This window comes from Nelusetta ayraudi, unplaced genomic scaffold, assembly GCF_046127955.1.
Source record: "Nelusetta ayraudi isolate G7.1 ecotype Tasmania unplaced genomic scaffold, CSIRO-AGI_Nayr_v1 ptg000063l, whole genome shotgun sequence".
NCBI classification, from domain to species: domain Eukaryota; kingdom Metazoa; phylum Chordata; class Actinopteri; order Tetraodontiformes; family Monacanthidae; genus Nelusetta; species Nelusetta ayraudi.
In genome coordinates, this window is record NW_027466113.1 from 5,139,787 (window position 1) to 5,156,536 (window position 16,750).

Sequence of the window (16,750 nt, forward strand, 5' to 3'; positions counted from 1 at the left end):
CCTCACACCGCCACCCTCCTCCGCCCTTCACCACTAATCTCTCTCTCTCCTTTTTTTTCGCCTACTCCTTCTCCCACACGTTGTCCTCGCCGAAAAAGATGAGAGGGGTGTATTTGTGTGTGTGATTGATATGTTACGTAAAGACACACGCTGACAAACGGGCTGAGTGTGTGCGTGTGTGTGATTGCAGCAGCACTGCAGACAAATTTAAATAGTCTTTTCATTGCGGCAACGGGAAAAAGAAATTTGCCTGGTTTTACACCATTTTGTGCCGAAAATGTTTTATTTTTTTTATTTTTAAACACCACCATGTTATCTTGACTACACCTCGGCCATCCATACCCTTATTTGCTTGAAACGATGAAGGTCTGTTGAACTTTGAGGGCACTTGGTTGGATGGAGCAGTTTGTGCCAGGGCTGTAATTTGGTGGCGGGGGGTAACGGGAGCAGATGGCACTGACAGACTGTAACTTACCCAGCAGAGAGGGGAGGTCGCTGCACGCTGGGAAAGGCTGATCTGCACGGGGAGCCACTGTCAGCACGTTGCAAATGTATAATTAAGACAAAGTCGTGACGGAGCACCGGCTCACGACCTCCAGGTAGCCGAGTCGTCGCCTTTGGTGCGGTGTTGGGCTCAGCGCCGACCTCTGACTTCGCCCCGTGTGGCAAGGCGGCATCGCCGTGGCTCATGTAAACCGCATGCAGTCACCTTGGCAATGACCATCACTCTCTTCAGGGCTGTGACATCACTCTGGATAAAAGAGGAGAAGGGAGATTAGGGTGGAGGGAAACGAGAAAGGTCTCCGTATAAAAAAAACAAAAAAAACCCGCTGCAGCATCCCAGCTGATGCCCCAACATGCAGCCGCTGCCAAAGTGGGCAGACGCAAGAGGAAGGAGGAAGCGCCCCCTTGCCGTCGCGTCGCGGGTGGAGAAGAAAGGGGGAGGAGTCAGACGAGTGAGATAGTGATGCTCCCAGCAGGTGCCTACAAGTGAGAGGTAGAAGAGGCTGAGAGTCCAGCGAGATGGAGCAGAGTCTCTGAGAGCCCCGACAAGCCAAGAGCTCCGAGAAGAAGCGGAAAACCAACCACGCGTAAGTGCTCCTTCCGTCTCCTCCCCACAAGTTATTACTTATTCATGTTAAGATTCTTTTCACCAGTCAGTCATTTCCTAGAAACTTTTGAAAGCTAGTCTATTGCAGGAAAAAAATGTTCTGTATTAGTCTTGGTTTAACAAAGTCTTAATTATATTTTTTTGAATAGGATTTTCATATTTATTTGCTGTTTCACAGAACTGATTGTCTGTAATTTAAACGTTGCCTCTTAAGTTGTCAGGATTTTCATTTTTCATTTAAAAAAAAAAAAGTTTTGTTCAGATTTTATTGGTTTTAAATTGCCTTAGCTGTATGCACAAAATGTTTATTTTTTTAAAGCTCTTCAGTATAAATTAAATGTGAAATAATTTGGTGGTATGAGAGCTCCTGCAGCGGAATTTGTGTTAAATGAATTATGTCATTGAAATACATGTTTTTTTTTAAATTTCAGAATGACCATTAACTTCATCTTGTGTTGTGTGTGTGTGTATATGTATAAAAACAATTCGCAGTCTGTATTTTCTGGCTTGCAGCTGTTGCTTTTTCCACTCTTACTGGTCCCTGCTGCCTATCATCACTGCCATGCTGTGCCCTGTGCTGCTCTGTGCCGCGCTGCTCCTCCTGACGCCCCTGGACATCACAGAGGCTCGCGCTCTGCACCCGTCCCCTGATGCTGTGCAGGTATGACAAAAGATGAGGTAGGAGGCTTACAAAAAAAAAACAAGAGAGAAAATAATGCGGAGGGCTCGGAGTTCATTCATTGTGTGGATGTGACCAAAGTCCAAAAGGGGACGAGGAACAGCAGGGAACAATAAGAGGGGAAAGTAATGAAATGTATCAGTGATTGAATTATGCGCTCTCGTCCACTCCCCGGCAATTAAATTGAGTCTTTCCTCCTCCTCCTCCTCTTCCTCGTCCTCCTCCTCTGCAGTTCATGGAACAGTTCCTGGAGCGCTACAATGACCTGTTGACTTTGGACGACCTGGAGAACCTGTTGAACAGCCAGGCCGAGGAGCAGTCCACCCTGCCCTCAGAGGTCAAGGCGGAGGAGTTCCCCAAGTGGTCGCAAGAGGCACAGGCCGCCCAGCCCGAGACCCCCTGGCTGCGGCTGCTGAAGGGGGCCCTGGCCAATCAGAAGCGAGCCGAGCCCGACCGCTCACGGAGGGGATGGAACCGCGGCTGCTTTGGGCTGAAACTGGACCGGATTGGCTCAATGAGCGGACTGGGCTGTTAGTGGAGAGGAGGAGGAGGAGGAGGAGGGACTGACGGCATCGTGGGTGTCGGCTGGTGTTGGTGACGTGCACTGAAGGACGTCCCCCGTGTGTGGTGTGTGGTGTGGTGTAACCCTGCAGCATAGTTAGTGTGGCTTCATCCAGCGTCCAGTAGAGTCCAGTAGATCCGACACTTCACGCCGCGCTGCTGCCTTTCACACAGCACTAATAGTTCATCACATGTGGAAAACTGAATATTAGAACACGAGCTTTGTTGACATCAAACGATTGTCGTTAATTGTCGTTTTGTTTTTTAAACGTTGGGCTGCCGCATTGTGTTTTTCAGGTCTGATTGCGTGAAGTTACAGTGTTGCTGTTTTACGTCTGGCGCGTAAAGTGGGGGGGGAGGGGCTTAGTAGAGGGAAAAACAAAACATGCTGAGCGATAACGTTGTACTTGTTTCTCGCTTTTGTTCATGTTTCCTTTCGGTTTGCATGAATAAATCATTCTGACATTTGCACCGGTCTGCTCTGCTTTCATTCTCGGCACCTTCTGCTGTCAGCTTGAAGAGTCTGTCGAGATAATTTGTCACTCAGGATGAGCGTCAAAGTCAAACAACAACAGCACAAAAAAAAAAAAAAAGTGTTCCTCGACTCGTGATGGTTGATTAAATCTTCCAAGGCCTGCTGGAGGAAATTTGCACTTCTTCCCACATCATTCTGGCCAGCTTTCACTGATAATTATGTATGAAGAAGATCGTCTGTGTCCAAAACTTTTTGGCAATAAAAGTCAGAGAAGAAGCATTGCAAAGTTTTAGGGAAACAGGAGCCATAATAAGCCGTAAATTCTGTTTTCTTACAGTGTATGTGCAGATACTCTTATACTAAATATACTTGGCTCTGTGCATGGCAATGCATTAAACTACCCTTTTTGTTAATTCATAGAGATTATACTACGTGTTGTTACAGTGAAACATTTTTAAATCCCCAAACTGCTTATATTTTGTAAACCAACCAAACCACAGTCTTTTCAAATTGGAAGAATAACCATGAGTGAGAGAGATTGCTAAACTCTATGAGTCGTTCATCGACCTTCCATGTGTTTGGAAATGGAAAAAAAAAACAAGGTGAGGTGGTGAAAATAACACATTTATGTTTGAACTTGTACATTGTGTATATTTTAGCACGTGTTTTTTTTTCCCCAAACAAGAAAAGGTTTGATTTTCCTTATTTCTGGAGACTTCGCAGACTGACTAGATATACTGTTAGAAAATATAAGACAGCATGAGACGTTAAAGTCCTGGTGAAATAGTACTGTAATCCAAGCAAAAGTAGCTAAAGTTAAATTATGACTTGAGTAAAAAACAAGTACTTGCTTTAAAAAAAAAAGTATAGCTATGAAATGTTTGAAGTGCTTTTCACTGCAATACAACGGTTCCTGAATACGTTTGAAGAATCTGACTTTTTTATTATTTTTTTTTAAATGCAGGGTAAACACTTTTCACCCATGTTCAAAAGCAAAATGTTTGAATAAGCAAACAAGCTTGCGCCAAAATAGTAACGCGTTTGCCTTTCATGTTTAGTGCATAAAAATACAACGTAAAAAAACAACAACAACATATCTATTAAAAAGCTGTACTTAAGTACAGTAAATCTACTTATTTCCCACCAATGAAAATGACGAAACTGAAGATGTATATTTGACCACAAGGTGGCATACTTTCTCCATCATGAGTTATGTTTTGTTTTTGTCACACAGTGACAGTCTGGACTTTGCGCTGGACCTCAGCCCTGGCGACAGGTTGTGTAAAAGGCAATAAACGGGTCTTTTATTTACACGCTTTGTTTCGCAGTAATACTGAGACAGTGTTACCCTATATTTCCAACTCACAAACCCCCACAGGCAATTCAGTCCACCACTCCTTCTTCCATCTTCCAGTTGATTTCCTCTGGCTTTTGAAATCAGGATATAGCTTGATTAGTTAAAATAACCTATGATCAGTTTGGGACAACATCGCCAGTGCAGAGGACTAAAGTAGTGTGAACCAAATGTTAACAAGCCTCCTGGCGTCTAATCTTAGCCTGACCTTTACTTCCCCTCCTTGACCTTCTGCTGTACAGCGCAGAGTAACAGTGTCATGTGCTCAAGGTTTTGGTAGTTCAGCTGTGCCTTCCTCCACCTGCAGCTGTGCAGCCAGCAGAACCCCAGAGCAGCTCGACGCTCAACTGCACAACCCTCTGAATATTTTTTAACTGATAACAAAACGATTCTGTGACGCATTTCCCCCACCCCCTCTGTGTTTCTCTGTCAGAGCAGGTAGTTTTGAAATAACTAGAGTGACTCAGGGCTTGACAGAGGACATAAACAGGCCGATGTCACCTCCCTCGCGTGTGCGCGATGGTTGTGCCGACCGGCTTGGACTCAACATCTGACTTCTGCTGGGTAGACCCGGAGGCAGAGAGAGACAGTGAGAGGAGCTTTCTGCAGACTTCAGAGCGTTTGAAAAGTGAAGGGTCGTGGTCTTTGGGTATGAAATGTCACAGCCAGTAAGACCGAGATTTGATCCTCCGGTTGCTCTCTTAATGTCACAGAGGGCCCCCTCTTCCCTTTTCCCACCACAACTATCCAAGGATATGTTGGCAATGCCCCTCCAGAGCGTGCAGCAGCAGCATGAAGAAACTGGAAACTCTATTGAGGGAGAAGTATTTGAGATTTGAGGCAGTTCAGCACTCAATGATGTTATGTGAAGGGGGGGGGGAGAGAAATGCCACTCATGGAGTTTGACAAGACCACTCTCATGCCTCAGTGTAGCCTGACGACCTTGACATTAAGAGGAGGTGGGGCCAGGAGCAACGACCTAAGGTTAGGGGGCGTGTCCGTTGACTGGAGTCCGACATAAAAGTGGCCACCTCAACGTTGCTCGTCCCCACTCACACCCGGAGTCGCAAGACAGACAGACGCAGTCTCACAAACGGTAATTACCATCAGACACCTGCAGGGGGCTCGGTGGCGACAGGAGGACTTGACACCTTCACCGACCTACTACCATTACCATAGCATTACCTGCGGACCTGCAATGGCTTGAATGAGTTCAAAATGTATTTTTGCAAGCGGGTTTTATTGCGTTTGAATTTTTTTTTCTTCAAGGTTTTTGAACTTTAAAAGTTCAAATGTGAACTTTGCAGAAAAGTTTTTTTTTTTTTTTTCTGAATTGAGTGAAGTAGTACAGACGGCTTATCAATGATTTTTCATTCAGAAGCTCTTATCTTGTCACTATTACATCACAGCAGACAATAAAATAAAGCATCAGAAGCGCGTGCGGTTGTTCAATTGTTCAGAAACAATTTGACTGTCTGCCGTTTCTCATCTTCACACTTTCTCCCTTTTTTTCTCCTTACAGAGGACAAGGACAACTCAGGCAAAATGGTCAAAGTCGGTATCAACGGGTAAGAGCCACTTTACACCCGACACTTCAATAAGCTGGTTGGCAACTCTGACGCACTGCCAACCGTCACAAAACACTGCATGTGGGAGCTGGTGATGCGGCCTTTGTGAACGTCTAGAGCAGGAGTAGGCAACCTTTACCACTTGCCAATTGAACCCGTTTCGCCCAGAAAAGAACACACCGGTAGCCACGAAACCCTTTTTGACATTTAAAATGAAATAAAACTGCATACTGCATAGAACCTTTTCCTTCTTCTTTTTGCCTTTGTTATGTATAAACGGCCACCTTAACTATCAAAAGCGCCATTTTGCCCCACCTGCCATCAATTAACATTGACCTGGAGCTCGTTACTGATCGGGTGCCGCATTATGTGGGTGTTTTTGCACCTGCATCTCATTGGTGCAAAAACCTTTGTGGCTACGATGCAAAGATGGCGGAGATAGTAAGTAAGTAACTCGAAGCAGGAGTTAAACTTTGTCGTCCAGCCACAACGTCTACTTCTGTAAATACACCGGGCTCCAGGTGTTCTTCTTCTTCCGCTTTCAGTGAGTAAACCACAGCGCCTCATAAGGCCTGGCGTGAGTACTCTCCAGCGTTTCCGTGTAATCTCCTTTTTTTTTTTTTTTTTCCCTCTCCCCCAAATGCTTTTCTTAATACGCTCGGTTTAAAAAAGAAAAAGTCCTACCAATCTAAATGGGGCCATAAAAATTGCTAAAATGTATTTCCATGTTAATAGGTTGTTGTTGTTTTGTTTTGTTTTTAAAAAAATCATTATTATTATGTTTTATTTTTCAACACCAAAAAGGGAGCCACTGCAGAGGCGCAGAAAAGTCGCGGCTTGCCGACCCCTGGTCTAGTGTGTTTAGTGGTTGGTTTATCGCACGGGCTGCCGTGAGACAGTCAAAAAGTTGTCTTTCTTTGCAAATTTGAAACGTTTCGACACAAAAGATAAACCCCGGCGGGACGTGCGATAGACAAAAAGGAAAAATAATCGAGGGTAGGAGAGTTAACCCATGTGTATAGAAGAAGCATTGTGTAAAAAGTTTCTTACAAATTTCTGAATGTGTACAGAAGATAAGCAGTCAACTGTTCAATTCGAGAGAAGGGTGACCAATGAGAGCTGACATAAAATGACGCAATTTCAGGTTGAATCTGATGGTGACGACAGTCGGAAGGTTAAGCTTTAAATTAACATTTAACATTTCAGTCCAAGTCTACTGAAGCTGTTGGTCGTTTAAAATCGTTCTTTTGCACTTGTACCCGTCTGACCCTTGCAACATCACCCTTTTAAAGAATCTTGTGTGTTTGTGCGTCTTGACCCTGTGCTCTGTAGGATAACTGCAGTCTAATTATTTAATGAAACTTTCTTACTTAAGAGGGGAACGTGGGACAATGTTTTATAAGGGACTTGCACGTATGTGGCCTGTTCACTCGCCAGTTTGTGGACTGCCCTTCTGCGGTGACCTTTTGACCCCTGGGCAGATAACATGTGTGCTGCGACATGAGGACAGATTGTGTTTTTTTTTTTATCTGCTGTCTGGTTGCAGACTAGAAAGACGTGAACAAAGCCATGACTGAGTTTCCGTATCTGTGTGCTGGATCTGTTCAGTCCAGCGCTGCCCCGCCCCGCTCCGCCACACCCCCTGGTGCCCGAGCACAAAGTGAACCTGTGCCAGGATTTTGTACTCGTGGTTAAATAGTAACCGGCTCGCTCGTCAGTGAATGTTGCACTGTTGTCACCAGCGTGTTGCCACATAGCACGCTGACTTTTGACTTTAGCCCCCAGATGACGAGGGTGCGAGTGCACACACTACTCCTCCTGAACTTTGGCCTTTTGCTCTGCTGAGGTTTCAGGTGTCCTGAGTGTGTGTATGTGTCTGGGGGGGGGGGGGGGTGCAGTCGCAGCAGTTATAAGACTTTAAACTTTTTTTTTAAGTTTCCAACTATCAATCAACAAGTGGTAATGATAAACGTTCTCACCCACGTTCCACTGCAGTCCTCCAAAATGAAATGTGTGGATCGCCTCCAGGCGCCTGCTTAGGCAGGTTTGTGGTGTTGCGGCACCATCGTGTGGCCACACTAAGAAACTGAACTGCCCACTTTTCAGATTCGGCCGCATTGGTCGCCTGGTGACCCGCGCTGCCTTCACCTCCAAGAAGGTGGAGATTGTGGCAATCAACGACCCCTTCATCGACCTGGAGTACATGGTGCGTTCAAAAAATGCAATGATATATATTTGAGTTTTTAAATTAACATTTAACATTAACATTTTATATAAACAAACACGCATTTCGTTTTGATATCATCTATTTAGTCTGCCTACACACAAGCTAAAACCCAGAGTTTCTGCAGGAGGCAGTAAACAGAGGGCTAAATGCATGTCTTGGGCAAGAGTTCAGGATGAACAATAATCTTTTAAAAAGAGTATTTTGTGGCTTCTTCAAGCAGTTGGTTTCAAGCTTGACTCTACTTGTCCATTTGCATTTCTTGTTCAGGTCTACATGTTCAAGTATGACTCCACCCACGGCCGCTTCAAGGGTGAGGTCAAGATTGAGGGTGACAAGCTGGTCATCGATGGACACAAGATCACAGTTTTCCACGAGTGGGTTCACCAACGTTTTTTTTTTTCACAGCTGCATAAGAAAGTTTAGACACAATAAAACAGAGTATTTTTTCATTTTTTCATTTTATGTATTTGTTTCTTTTCGTCCTCAGGCGTGACCCAGCTAACATCAAATGGGGCGATGCTGGTGCCCATTACGTTGTTGAGTCCACTGGTGTGTTCACCACCATTGAGAAGGCCTCTGTACGTAGCAGCAGGATCATTCAACTCTCAGTAAATGTTCAGTTGCCAAAGTTTTTACGGCAAACTGATCTTCTTCTCCTTCTTCTTCTTCTTCTTCTTCTTCTTCTTCTTCTTGAATGCAGGCTCACTTGAAGGGCGGTGCCAAGAGAGTTGTCATCTCCGCCCCCAGCGCTGATGCCCCCATGTTCGTCATGGGCGTCAACCACGAGAAATATGACAAATCCCTCAAGGTCGTCAGGTAGGAGTCCTGTGCAACCCCAACATATTTTGTCTTATCAAACTTTGATAGACTTTCATAGGGTGGGAAAAAAAAAGAAAAGAAAACCTAACTCACGGTAAGCTTGTGTTCCCTCCATAGCAACGCTTCCTGCACCACCAACTGCCTGGCTCCCCTGGCCAAGGTCATCAATGACAACTTTGGAATCATTGAGGGTCTGATGGTGAGGATTTAGAAAGAACAAAAACACTTTGCCTGAGAACTCATCCGTGTGAGAGAGGCTGAGCAGCAACATTAAAATATGAGCGTGGCATGAAGGTGAAGCAGATTTGATGGTCTCTCTCTCTCTCTCTCGCTCTCTCTCTCTCTCTCTCTCTCCCTCCCTCCACTCTGGCAGAGCACCGTTCACGCCATCACCGCCACCCAGAAGACCGTGGACGGCCCCTCCGGCAAGCTGTGGAGGGACGGCCGCGGCGCCAGCCAGAACATCATCCCGGCCTCCACCGGTGCCGCCAAGGCTGTGGGCAAGGTCATCCCCGAGCTCAACGGGTCGGTGCCAAAAAAGCCATTACGCTTAGTGTTGCTGCCGCGGTGCCGCAGTGGGACGATGGCGCTCGGGCCAAAAAAAATTCTGATTTTTTTTTTTTTTTTTCTCCTTTGTCTCCACCTGACAGCAAGCTGACCGGCATGGCCTTCCGTGTCCCCACCCCCAACGTGTCCGTGGTCGACCTCACAGTCCGCCTGGAGAAACCCGTGAGTGGCACAACTTCTTCCCCGTCTTCAGAGAAAAAAACAAAAAAATAGTGATAATAATAATACATCAAATTTATATAGCGCTTTTTTTTGGACACTCAAAGATGCTTTACATTTTTTTGAAAAAATGCATAAAAAAAAATAAAATATATATATATATAAGCAAAAAAACTAGTAGTTTACCTGCTTTTCTACCAGCGACTGTGTTTGAACTTAAAGGTCCAGTGTGTAAAATTTGTTTTGATTCATGATATTAGTAAAAACTTAACATAGTGCCCATAAATACCATATAGGCAGTATGTTAATACGTTAAACAGTTATTATTACTTATGACTTCCCACTGTTACTTCCTGGCTTGTTCTGAAAAACACCTGGAAGGTGCAGCATGGACACATCGTCAGTGATGAACCACATTTAGGCTCCTTCCTTCCTTCCTTCCTTCTCCCCCCATTTTCTTTTCTTTTTGTTTTTCTTAAATGGCTCTTTTCAGTCGTCCTCCCCCTCGCTGTTATGTATGCGTATGTACTCGTGCTGCGTCACCCGCCTGTTTTGCTCCCTCTTGCATATTCATGTGCGGCGTCTGTCTAAACAGATCGGCTCAGTGGAAAACCAGCGCCAGTGAAACCTTGCACGAAACGAAGCTCGTCTGATACGACGACGCTCGCTGCTTAATTGTGTTATGTGGTGACTGACCTGCGGGCCATCATTGCTTGATTGATTTTAAACACTCTCCCTTTCCCCCCCGTCTTCCCCCACAGGCCAAATACGATGACATCAAGAAGGTCGTGAAGGCTGCGGCTGAAGGCCCAATGAAGGGCGTCCTGGCCTACACAGATCACCAGGCACGTTTTTCTGCCTTTTCTTTGACATTCGAGCTCCTTTGTATTGATCGTCGGGGCTTTGAGTGACCCCCTTCCCCCTTCTCCCCCGCTGCAGGTCGTCTCCACCGACTTCAACGGCGACTTGCACTCCTCCATCTTTGATGCTGGCGCTGGCATCGCCCTCAACGAACACTTTGTCAAACTGGTCTCATGGTGCGTTTGTTTAATTACATTCATAAATGCATGCTTTCCCATTGGTCGTCGCTAAATTCCCTGCGTCGTTTTTTTTCCGACCAGGTACGACAACGAGTTCGCATACAGCAACCGCGTCTGCGACCTGATGGCCCACATGTCTGCCAAGGAGTAAACTGACGTCTGCCATCGCAGCTTCACGCCACATCGCAAACATTCTCCCACGATGCCACGGTTGTGCCTTTTGCCAAAAGACACTGAGATCTCTGCCTCTGTGCGCAGTTTCTTCAGATAGTTGACCCACCTCAAGCGACGAAGTCTCACAGCAACAAAAAGAAAATGTCAAACTCTTGTACTGTACTGTGCTTGCCTGAGATGGAGTGATGGTGTGAGAGTGTTGCTGTCTGCAGTGCTGCGCTCAGCAGTGAAATAAAGTCCTCCGTTTGTGAGATCAATGACCTCCTTTCTCTCTTTGTCGCTGCACAAGGCAAATCCGTCGGAAAGCTGCTCTGCCGGGATTACATTTGGTAACTTTTTGTTTTAAGATTTGTAAATCTTGTAATCTCAACCGGCTTTACTGAATTGACGTGTATAAGATTGGAGCTTCCTCTCCTACGTGGGGGCCTAACGATCGCCTTTGTAATTGCTTGGTCTTTCAGGTAGGGAAGGGGAGGTTAGATGATGATGGTGGGGGGGTGGTGGTGGTGGAGGAGGAGGGGGGTGAGGAGGTCCGGGGGCGAGGGAGGACGACTATCTCGGCTTGCTGTGTCGGCTAAATTGATTGTCGTGCGAGCGAGCTGCTGATGCAGAGCAGCCGCATTACTTTATAATCCCTCTCTCCTGTTATTCCTGTTCAATAATTGGTCTATGGTGAAGAGGACGACTCGACTATTGAACTGCATGAGGTCCATTATAATGGTTCAATAAGAAAACTCTGAATTTTGCCTCTAGGTGAGCTGCATTTAAAAAAAAGAAAAAAGAAAAAAATATCTAAATTCAATCAAACTCTTCCTAGAAAAGACGATGTGGACGTTGTAAAATCAATAAATAAAACAAAAAAAATGTAGGAAGCAAAAAAGCTTTGAACATAAAACGGTCTGTGTTTAATCAGTGTATAGTGTGCATTTTAGTAGTAGTTTCATCATTATCTTTTTCAAGCTTTTAGCTGTAACAAATGCCTCTGTAATAAACTAACTAATGGCTATTCATGGGACTGTAATGAGATCAGGGTTTGTTTTTTTTTTTTCATCTTCAGTAAAGAGCTGAAGAGGAAACACGAGTTGGTACCACCCTCAAATACCCCCACCCTTCACACTCTGACACACACACTGTTGACTGTCTCTCACTGGTCATTTGTAAGGCAGATTGTCGAGGGCAAATATCCCTCTCAAGCTCTTCAGACAGTGAATTTTCAGAGAGAGGCTGCAGATTAAGATTTTTTTTTTTTTTTTTTTTTTTAATCAAATCAAAAAGCTTTACCGTAAACGTCTGGTGGAGGGCCTGAGTGGAGGGACAGGCGGACATAAAGGAGGTGAGTAGTCTTGTTCTCTGCAGGTGTGTTTGAGTCAGTCTTGCTGCAAAAAGAAACTGGAATGGGGGAATATAAAAGCTTTTGATTCTGTATCTAACGGTCTGTTTTCAGGCTTGGTTGACCTTTTGTCATGTGGTTGTTTTAATTCCCCTGGTGCCTGCAGGTCTCAGCTGACTATAAATTAACATCATCTAAAATGCTGTTCTTTCAATAAATTCTTCTACTAACGAGTCAAAAGATCTCTGGTCTTTGCACCAATACAATAGTCTTCCAAATAACTGCTATGCCATTGTTATAACACAATAGCAACCTCTGCAATATAAAATAACCAAATTTGCATCAATGTCTGCTGTTGACTGCTGGTCTAAATCGAAACGGGCGAAACAAAGGTTACAGCTGCGTATTTCACTGTGGAGGCGAATGGATCTTTGACTCGTCCCGTAGTGCCAGCGGCTGAAGCCATGGGAGAGGACGGCGTGCAGCGAGGCTCCTGGTTGGTCTCCTCATCCGTGCAGCCGCTCTTTCACTCCCAGCTGTCCCCGGCCACTGACCTCGTCGTCGCCGTCTTCCTCACCTTTACAGGTAGGCAAGCATTGGGTCGCCTGAGTCGGCATGGGGGGAATGACAGGTCGACCGTTTCCTGTTTCCAGCCAGCCTGAGCCTGCAGCCTTTTATGGACAAGTGTTTACTGTTCTATCTATCTATCTATCTATCTATCTATCTATCTATCCCTCTTAACATCATCATCATCATTATTACTACTACTACTACTACTACTACTACTTCAAAGGATACAAAATAAAAATAATTATAAATTCAAATGTTTCTATTTTTTAAGCCTTTAAGTTGCGTGAACAATGTGTCCAAACACAATCATAGAAAAACCTCCATCGTGACTCATTTCATCTTCTGCCATTCGGTCACTCTGGGGTTTAACCAAATCCAAGACCAAATCCAACTTTGTCGGATTACGACGCAATATTTAGAGCGAGTGGATTGAGTTGAGTCATTTTTTTTTTTTTATTAAAGCGGTGAAGACTCTCTGACTCCAACTTTGCCTGTTTCTACACAACCCATCAATGATGTAAGTGATGAACACCAGGTCTCCCAGGGGAGCAGCGAGTGTGGGCGAATGTGGAGAAGCTCGTTAGTGGAGCGAGGACCGAATCCATCACAAGTCATTGACTGACTCCACTCATGACGTGATGGTATTTCGTTAGGGGGGGGGGGCGTTTCCATGGCCCTAAGCTGAGCTGCTGCTCCGTCTCCGTTACCTGCTGCAGGTGTTCTGTCCGTTCTGGGGAACGGCACCGTGCTGCTGGTGTCCTGCAGGAAGAGGAAGAAGCTCAAACCTCCAGAGTTGATGACAGTCAACCTGGCCGTCTGCGACTTTGGCTTCAGCCTGCTGGGGTCGCCCTTTTTCATCACCGCAAGGTAACGTTGCTGTTTGTCAATCAGAGGCCTTATGGGATTTTTTGGGGGGTGATGAGACAAAAAACCCAACAACAACAACCCATAAAAACCCATCTGGTCTGTCAGCCTGTAGTCCAGCTCTGAATCTGTTTGATCCATCAAGGACTAAATCCCAGCTCTGTCTCCATCAGCCTGTGTCACGCCTGGGTGTTTGGAGAGACGGGCTGCCTCTACTACGGCATCCAGGGCTTCGTGTTTGGCATCGGCTCTCTGCTCACCACCTGTCTCATCTCTGTGGACCGCTGCTTGAAGATCTGCAGCCTCCGATACGGCGAGTGTGCACAGAGCAGAGCAGAGCAGAGACGCACGCAAACGTTTCACGCCAACATTGCTCATGCAATTCTTGAGAAACTGCCAAATATTTAAATCAGGGTTAATTTTGATATTAATAGAAACAGCGACAAAAAAAGCACACAAGTGAGCAGCACAACAAGGGTGAAGATTATTATGTACGCTGTAATGTGGTGATTAAATAAGGGGAAGGCGCAAAATCAAAAACAAACAAACTATTGCTAATAGTAAGAAATAGATAAATAAATCAATCTCAGCAGCAGCAGCAGTAAAGTAGGTCACTGCCAGCGTCAGGCATCCCAGCAGCAGAGCAGCCGGGTCGGGTCAGCTGGGCTAATTCTTGTTGTTTTAATGAGCAGTTTAATGTCCACTTAAGGAGGCCGCTCAGTTACCGGCACACAATTTGCCCGTGAAATGTCAAGAATTCCCGAGAGGTTAAGTGCTCGTTATTCCCTCGCACAAACACTGCGTCTGAGCGCTCCATTGAGTGGCCTCCTCCTTGCCTCCGCAGGTCGATGGCTCGAGAGGCGCCATGTGTTTGTGTCCTTAGCGCTGCTCTGGGGCTACACGCTGTTCTGGGCCTTCCTGCCTGTGATTGGCTTCGGACATTACGGACCAGAACCGTACGGGACCAGCTGCACCGTCAGCTGGTAAAGACTCACAAGAACGTTTGTGTTCGGCCAAAGGTGCTGCGGCCGCTCTCATTGCCCTTGTGTCACTGTTCCAAGGTGGAGAATGAAGTCATCGCTGGGTGACCGGATCTACATTTTCCTCATCCTGATACTTTGCTTCGGCCTCCCGTCCTTCATCATCATCGCTTCCTACGTGTCCATCCTCATAACGGTACGAACACCATGGATTGAAGGCAAAGACAGTCGACTGTCTTTGCCTTCAATCCCCTTCCTGTTATTAATTTACAACTTCGACTCCCCCTAGTGGAGACACTGAAGAAGACCACTTGAGATGGCAAACGAATATACAAAGAGCAGGGGTATCAAACATGGGGCCCGGGGCCAGATCAGGCCCGCAAACGTGTTTTTTCTGGCCCGCAAGATAATTTTGCAATTTTAAATTAAAGAAACTGCTGTTCTACTCTCCACTGGATGTTGTAATAGTGTTTTCTGCTATGCAAACAAGCAAGCGGACCCAAGTACTGCCACTCTGAAGCTACGTTGTCTTCCTATATGCTATTCTCATTGCCCCAAAAATGGCCAAGGTCAAAAAAGAGCATGCAGAGTGCAGAGTGTTCCAAGAACACGACCAAAGTAAAACAAAGAAAACAATGTCAAGTTGTTGTTGTTGTTGTTTTTTTTAAGTTATTATTATACTATGATTTTACAGGCCCAGCCCACTTGGAATAGATTTTCCTCTATTGACCCGTGAATTAAAATGAGTTTGACATCCCTGACATACAGCAACAAAAGTCTTGCTCCTAGTTAGCTGCCATCTTGCCATCTTCATGCCATCTTCCAAGGCACCGGAGTCAGTATGGGTCATGTGGTCTCTGACGATATTTGGCGCAAGTTTGTTAGGAATACTGTCAGGCTGTTTCAGCACGACTCAGAGGAAGGCGAGTGATATATAATCTTTTAAATTTGGAGGTGAAGAGTTTCAATACCAGCTGGTTGAGACAAATACTTAAAAGTGCACATGTGAAAATCTACCATCACAGCCAGCCAGCCAGCCAGCCAGCTGTCACCAACTAACTTTTGGGTTGAACATTCCCCCCCTTGCTGACACGTTTGTCTGTAAGAAATCATTCTGAACGCCACTTGTTGTTTACAGGTGTACAGATCTAACCGCACCCTAGCGTCTATTCCTTCCTCGTCTGTCAGCCACTCCAGCAAAGATCTGAGACTTGCAAAGGTGAGAGGCTGAGAGGAGCCAGTTTCCTCTCTTCGCGTCTTGCAGAGGCACTAAAACCACGTGTTTGTTTCAGATAGCTGCGGTGGTGTGTGCCACCTTCCTGTTGGCGTGGACGCCGTATGCCACCGTGTCTCTGATGTCTGCGCTGGTTCGCAGGGGCGACCAAGAGGCCGCCGCTCAAATCCAGGATTTGGCCGCCTCGGACTCTCACAGCGCGCCGGCGATCCTGGACGTCCCCTGGCTGCTGAACTGGACGTATTCAGACTTTTACAGGAAGAGCCACCATGGCCCTGAGAACAGCTGGAGGGAGGTGAACAACATGAGCTCAGCCTCCCTGGACAGCAGAGTCCAGCAAACATCTCAGAGGCTGCCGGTGCTCTCCTCCCTCCCGCCGGTGGTCTCTTTGATCCCCGCCCTGTTTGCCAAGTCTCACTGCATGATCAACCCTTTAATCTACCAGATTATGAACAAGGACTTCAGGGTCGCCGTGCACGAGCTGGTGTTCGGCCAGGAGATGACGGAGAGGAGGCAAATGAAAAGGAGGGAGGAGAGTTTATTTGAAAGTAAGGAGGCCACGTGGATTTCACTGCATGGAATTGAGAAACATTTGCTGAGATTTTATGAAGTTTAAGTGTTTTCTTTTTCTTTTTTTTGCCTCATCCAGGGAACGCCAGCATCTCCCTCTCCCAGGGATGGAGAGGAAAGAGGAGCACGCCCTCATCCGGGTCTGAGGACAGTAGACATTCCAATCGGAAAAGCCAGAAGAAGCTGTGTTGCACTGTAAGCAGAGACTCGTGGGAGAGCAGCAAGCCAGCGGACACTGGTGCACTGGCTACTGTGGACATTCAGAGGAACGTTGAGAGGCAGTGGTAGAAAGCAGTGGATGGATGCAGGCTCTCTGGACAGTAGACAGATTTGTATTCAGGTTTTTTCCTTCAGTTTCTTAATGATGACAACGTTTTAGCTCTGTTCTAACTGTCTAAATTCTGGTTTGGTTTGGTTTGTCAATGTGCACCTCACCTCAGTATCAAAACCTGGCTTCCTACTGCTCTG

At 46.0% G+C, this 16,750-nt stretch overlaps 3 protein-coding genes across 4 annotated transcripts; all 3 read left to right on the top strand.

Moving 5' to 3' along the window:
* Positions 1 to 826: 826 nt before the first annotated feature.
* On the top strand, positions 827 to 2,822 carry nppcl (natriuretic peptide C-like). Of its 2 annotated transcripts, none has more exons than XM_076040803.1 (3): positions 827 to 1,091; positions 1,604 to 1,772; positions 2,023 to 2,822. In XM_076040803.1, the coding sequence occupies exons 2-3, from the start codon at positions 1,674 to 1,676 to the stop codon at positions 2,323 to 2,325; spliced, it is 402 nt and encodes a 133-aa protein (XP_075896918.1). In that variant the 5' UTR covers positions 827 to 1,091; positions 1,604 to 1,673; the 3' UTR covers positions 2,326 to 2,822. The 2 variants fall into 2 exon arrangements, with proteins under 2 accessions (XP_075896918.1, XP_075896917.1); XM_076040802.1 differs by having other exon boundaries at positions 831 to 1,091; positions 1,625 to 1,772.
* Positions 2,823 to 5,589: 2,767 nt separating this feature from the next.
* gapdh (glyceraldehyde-3-phosphate dehydrogenase) lies at positions 5,590 to 10,991 on the top strand. Its single transcript, XM_076040945.1, has 11 exons — positions 5,590 to 5,748; positions 7,855 to 7,954; positions 8,243 to 8,349; positions 8,463 to 8,553; positions 8,676 to 8,791; positions 8,912 to 8,993; positions 9,168 to 9,319; positions 9,445 to 9,523; positions 10,282 to 10,365; positions 10,460 to 10,557; positions 10,642 to 10,991. Exons 1-11 carry the CDS (start codon positions 5,726 to 5,728, stop codon positions 10,709 to 10,711), a joined length of 1,002 nt encoding a protein of 333 aa, XP_075897060.1. The 5' UTR covers positions 5,590 to 5,725; the 3' UTR covers positions 10,712 to 10,991.
* Positions 10,992 to 11,840: 849 nt separating this feature from the next.
* Positions 11,841 to 16,672, top strand: opn9 (opsin 9). Its single transcript, XM_076040993.1, has 9 exons — positions 11,841 to 12,067; positions 12,512 to 12,649; positions 13,351 to 13,501; positions 13,672 to 13,811; positions 14,343 to 14,481; positions 14,560 to 14,674; positions 15,617 to 15,697; positions 15,771 to 16,260; positions 16,362 to 16,672. Exons 2-9 carry the CDS (start codon positions 12,529 to 12,531, stop codon positions 16,568 to 16,570), a joined length of 1,446 nt encoding a protein of 481 aa, XP_075897108.1. The 5' UTR covers positions 11,841 to 12,067; positions 12,512 to 12,528; the 3' UTR covers positions 16,571 to 16,672.
* Positions 16,673 to 16,750: the final 78 nt, after the last annotated feature.